This window comes from Hyla sarda, chromosome 8 (genome assembly GCF_029499605.1).
Source record: "Hyla sarda isolate aHylSar1 chromosome 8, aHylSar1.hap1, whole genome shotgun sequence".
In the NCBI taxonomy this organism is placed as follows: domain Eukaryota; kingdom Metazoa; phylum Chordata; class Amphibia; order Anura; family Hylidae; genus Hyla; species Hyla sarda.
Genome location: NC_079196.1, coordinates 224,908,900 through 224,914,818, shown reverse-complemented (window position 1 = coordinate 224,914,818; position 5,919 = coordinate 224,908,900). Strand labels below are relative to the sequence as shown.

General features: G+C 45.9%; 2 protein-coding genes across 2 annotated transcripts in view; one reads left to right on the top strand and one right to left on the bottom strand.

The window, feature by feature from the left end:
- Positions 1–3,711: 3,711 nt before the first annotated feature.
- Positions 3,712–5,444, top strand: LOC130284246 (nuclear protein 1-like). Its single transcript, XM_056534417.1, has 3 exons — positions 3,712–3,884; positions 4,079–4,229; positions 5,085–5,444. Exons 1-2 carry the CDS (start codon positions 3,782–3,784, stop codon positions 4,222–4,224), a joined length of 249 nt encoding a protein of 82 aa, XP_056390392.1. The 5' UTR covers positions 3,712–3,781; the 3' UTR covers positions 4,225–4,229; positions 5,085–5,444.
- LOC130285348 (uncharacterized) overlaps positions 5,366–5,919 on the bottom strand; it is a 20,456-nt gene continuing 19,902 nt past the window's right edge. Inside the window, exon 11 of the mRNA XM_056536707.1 lies at positions 5,366–5,391. Within this exon, the coding sequence (XP_056392682.1) occupies positions 5,366–5,391 (26 nt within the window). The remainder of the gene's footprint in view (positions 5,392–5,919) is intronic.

Sequence of the window (5,919 nt, the reverse complement as noted above, 5' to 3'; positions counted from 1 at the left end):
TGACTCCTCCCACAAATGACACGGCGCCGACTATCTGCCCCGCACTTTGTATTTATGTGTATAGCGATAAAGGCAAGGACGAAGCGACAACGGCCGGAAGGTTCTCGTCTGCAAAGCGTCCCCCATTAAATCCCCGATCAATATGGCCGCCATCTGCACCCCCATTCGGGTCGCTATTCGAAAGCAATACAGGAATTGTATCATGCAGGAGTCTAGGAAAGTTGGGTGACAACCAATATGGCCGCCATCAAAGCTCCCATCCTTCCAAGTTCCCATAGTTCTAGTAAAGTAGTAATATGAGGATGTATTGTTTCCTTACTAGACGATTTTGCTTGCCCTGCAGGATCCTAGGAAAGTTGGGTGACCACCAATATGGCCGCCATCAGAGCTCCCATCCTTCAAAGTTCCCATAGTCCTAGTAAAGCAGTAATACGGGGATGTATTGTTTCCTTACTAGACGATTTTGCTTGCCATGCTGGAGCCTAGGAAAGTTGGGTGACCACCAATATGGCCGCCATCAGCGCTCTCATCCTTCCAAGTTCCCATATTCCTAGTAAAGTAGTAATACAGGGATGTATTGCTTCCTTACTAGACGATTTTGCTTGCCTTGCAGGAGTCTAGGAAAGTTGGGTGATAACCAATATGGAGGCCATCAGCGCTCCCATCCTTCCAAGTTCCCATAGTCCTAGTAAAGTAGTAATACGGGGATGTATTGCTTCCTTACTAGACGATTTTGCTTGCCTTGCAGGAGTCTAGGAAAGTTGGGTGATAACCAATATGGCGGCCATCAGCGCTCCCATCCTTCCAAGTTCCCATAGTCCTAGCAAAGTAGTAATATGGGGATGTATTGTTTCCTTACTAGATGATTTTGGTAGCCATGCAGGAGTCTAGGAAAGTTGGGTGACAACCAATATGGCCGTCATCAGAGCCCCCACTGGAGTCATCATGCCAAAGTACTGTAGGAATACAGGTGACATATCATTTCCTTACTAGTTAGATATGCCAGTCATGCAGGAGCCTAGGAAAGCTGGGTGACCACCAATATGACAGCCATCAGATCTCCCAGACGGGTCATCATTTAAAGTCCCCATAGTCCCAGTAAATGAGTAAAATGGGGTTGTGTTGTTTCTTCACTAGAAGAGATTTGTCTGTCATGCAGTAGTCTAGGAAAGTTGGATGACAACCACTATTGCCACCATCAGAGCTCCCACAGAGATCATCATTCCAGGTTCCCAGAGTCCTAGCGAAGCAGCAACACAGGGGATATATTACTTCCTTACTTGTCAGATATGCCTGTCATGCAGGAGTCTAGAAAAGTTGGATGATGACCAATATGGCCACCATGTTAGTTCCCACTAAAGGAGTCACCAAGTAATGTAGGAATACAGGGAATGTATAATTTCTTTACTAGATAGATATGCATGCCATGCAGGAGTCTAGGAAAGCTGGGTGGCCACCAATATGGTCGCTATCAGAGCTCCCATAGGTGTCATCATCCCAAGCTCCCATAGTCCTAGTAAAGTAGTAATCCGAGGATGTATCATTTCCTTACTAGACAGATTTGCCTGCCATGCAGGAGTCTAGGAAAGTTGGGTGACACCCAATATCTATCATTACATAAGGTGGTAGATTTGCCATTCAGGATTCTAGGAAAGCAGAGTGATGTCTGTAAGGGCGACTAAACCTGTGATGGTAGCGATCACCCAGCTTTCCCAGAAATCTATGTATCTATATATACACGTAAACACAAGACATGTGAGTGGAATTCTTCTCACTGTGCTGTCATGGGACGTGTCATGTCCGGTGACTGTTATGGCGGTTACTCATCGCCAGGGCAACAAATACACATTACTCATACGGCGGGGCCATCTGGGGTGACACCCTGTCCCCGCCCCCCATGGTGGTGACTCCGCCCCCTGCCCCAGAATCTGTTTATTTGCTCTCATATTTGTCATGGATGGCGGCCAGGTGTGGAAGAATCTGGAAAAATACAGGAACTTCCCCCTGGAAATCACATGACGTGCGACGTTACCTGAAGGGGTTAAACTCATGATGATGGCGACTGAAGGGTTAATGTTGCAGCAGGGGTCCCCGGGGGGCCACACCAGGAAATGTCATACAGGAGCAATAACCTGTAATAGTATTATTACTCTCCCATGGGTGGAAACCAGAACTCAGCGGTGGATGTGATCAGCTGCAACGCTCTGCAGGCTTCAATCTGAGTGCTATAACTCTGCTGCGATGCTCTGCAGACGGAATACTGCAGACCGTGACTGTATAGATTAGAATGCAGTGACCGTAAGCTGCGAAGCTCTGCAGGACAACATATGGTGTGATATTGTGCAAAACAACATGTGGCGCAATGCTCTGCAGCCTTGATTATGATAAAGCTGCGATAGTCTGCAGAACGCCATAGCTCTGCCGACAGAAAACTACCAACTACCTCTGTATGGATATTACCCAACCCATATGCCTCCAGCTGTTGCACAACTATAACTCCCAGCATGCCCGGACAGTCAATGTGCACCAACTGAAGGTACCCAACAAACGATAGGGCGAAGACTGTTGCAAAACTACATCTACCAGCATGCCCAAACAGTCAATGTGCACCAACTGAAGGTACCCAACAACCGATAGGGCGAAGACTGTTGCAAAACTACAACTCCCAGCATGCCCGAACAGTGAATGTGCACCAACTGAAGGTACTCAACAGCCGATAGGGCGAAGAATCTTGCAAAACTACATCTCCCAGCATGCCCGGACAGCCAACGGCTGTCCGGGCATGCTGGGAGTTGTAGTTTTGCAACAGCTGGATGCACCCTGCTTTTGAAACGGGAATGTAAGTATACAGCTGCGATGCTCTGCAGGGAAACATGTGGTGCGATATTGCGCAAAACACCATGTTGCACAATGTTCTGCAGCATGTGGCATGCTGGGAGTTGTAGTTTTGCAACAGCTGGAGGCACACTGTTCGGGAAACACGACTAAGTATACAGCTGCAATGCTCTGCAGGGCAACACATGGTGCAAACATTCTTCAGGCTTGATTCTGTTAAAGCTGCGATAGTCTGCAGAATGCTATAGCTCTTCTGAGATGCTCTGCTGCTGGCTGTCCGGGCATGCTGGGAGTTATAGTTTTGCAACAGCTGCAACCACACTGATTGGGAAACACAAATGTAAGTATGTGGCTGCAATGCTCTGCAGGGCAACATATGGTGCAACATTCTGCAGGCTTGATGCTGAACACTGCGATGCTCTGCAGACAGAATAATGTAGACTACAATGACCATATTCCGCGAGTACACAGCTGCGATGCTCTGCAGGGGAACCTGTGGCGCGATATTGTGCAAAACACCACGCTGCGCAATGTTCTGCAGGCTTGATCGAGCGGCGTGCTGGGAGTTGTAGTTTTGAAACAGCTGGAGGCACCCTGGTTGGGAAGCATCGTTTTGCACTAGCCAGGCAGTCGCAGGTCGCAGAGCATTATACAGTGTACTAAACAATGCAGCCGCGATGCTCTGCAGAGCACTATAGGGTGGGATCCACCACAGTTCCACATGTCCAGGAGAGACGCTCTGCAGGGCGATGGTGTAATCTGGTGTAAACAGAGGAGGAGAAGGTCTGATGCAATGAGGAGGCGGGAGAGGGGCGGGGTCTGAGAGAAGTGGGCGGGGTCTGTTCTTATATAAACCTCCACACAAAGACCAGACACCAAAACAACCAAGAAGCTGAGAGAACGAGACGTTCGACCGACCGCAGCGAGACCCCCAGAGACCGCCGCCATGACCACCTCATACGTGCAGGCTGACAAGCTGCAGCCCACCGCCTTCGAAGTGCAGTACTTCGACGACTACGACTACTACAACCTGACCGACCGATACGTCTGTAAGTAACCTCTTATTATTATCCTGACCGGGGTGTCTTCAGCTGTTGCAAAACTACAACTCCCAGCATGCCCGGACAGCCTTCGGCTGTCCGGGCATGCTGGGAGTTGTAGTTTTTGCAACACTGCACTGCAATAAACCCTATCACTACCAATACATGTAACCAATAATCCTCCCATTCCTTCCCCTCCGCAGTGCCCACCGCAACCAGGAAGGGGCGCACAAAGAAAGAGGCGAAAGAGAACACCAACAAAGACAACCCGGGGGGACACGAGAGGAAGATTGTAGACAAACTACAGAGGACGGAGGGCAAGAGGAAGTCTAAGCCTGGCAAAGAGTGACAGAGGTAAGAAAACTACTAGAATACTGCCCCCTATCTACTAGAATACTGCTCCTATATACAAGAATATAACTACTATAATACTGCTCCTATATACAAGAGTATAACTACTATAATACTGCTCCTATATACAAGAGTATAACTACTATAATACTGCTCCTATATACAAGAATATAACTACTATAATACTGCTCCTATATACAAGAATATAACTACTATAATACTGCTCCTATATACAAGAATATAACTACTATAATACTGCTCCTATATACAAGAATATAACTACTATAATACTGCTCCTATATACAAGAATATAACTACTATAATACTGCTCCTGTATACAAGAATATAACTACTATAATACTGCTCCTCTATACAAGAATATAACTACTATAATACTGCTCCTCTATACAAGAATACAACTATTATAATACTGCCTCCTATGTACAAGAATATAACTACTATAATACTGCTCCTATATACAAGAATATAACTACTATAATACTGCCTCCTATATACAAGAATATAACTACTATAATACTGCTCCTATATACAAGAATATAACTACTATAATACTGTTCCTATATACAAGAATATAACTACTATAATACTGCACCCTATATACAAGAATATAACTACTATAATACTGCTCCTATATACAAGAATATAACTACTATAATACTGCACCCTATATACAAGAATATAACTACTATAATACTGCTCCTATATACAAGAATATAACTACTATAATACTGCTCCTAGATACAAGAATATAACTACTATAATACTGCTCCTATATACAAGAATATAACTACTATAATACTGCCTCCTATATACAAGACTATAACTCTGTCCCCGCAGGTTGATCTCCGGACGGCACTAGGGAGCAGGACTTGATGGCATGTGACAGGCACAGAGAACATGGCGGGTCAGGGAAGGCGGACAGAAGACTCTGCCAGTCCCAGGACGCTACAGAGCAGGCGGCTGACGTTCGACCATCTGCAGAGCATCGCTCCGCTACAGCGCCTCCCCCAGCAGAGCTGCAGCACATCGCACCTTGTTGTAGTGCTGTAGAGGAGGCAGAGCATTGCTAATTCTGTGATGCAAAGTTGTACTGTAACCCCCTCAGCCAGTGGGCGGAGTCACAGCTTCACTAACCATTTTACGGCTGTAGGTAATGGAAGAAAAGGTTACAATAAAGATATTTGATGTAAACAACAAGTGTGTGTGATGGTGTAAATGGTAAAGACAGAACAAAAGTGATCTTAGATAAAACCGCTGCACCCACATATATACACCTACATAGATGCTGCAGACACACACTCCCCCTATATACACATACATAGATGCTGCACCCACATATATACACCTACATAGATGCTGCAGACACACACTCCCCCTATATACACATACATAGATGCTGCACCCACATATATACACCTACATAGATGCAGCACCCACATATATACACCTACATAGATGCTGCAGACACACACTCCCCCTATATACACCTACATAGATGCAGCACCCACATATATACACCTACATAGATGCAGCACCCACATATATACACCTACATAGATGCTGCAGACACACACACTCCCCCTATATACACCTACATAGATGCTGCAGACACACACTCCCCCTATATACACCTACATAGATGCTGCAGACACACACTCCCCCTATATACACC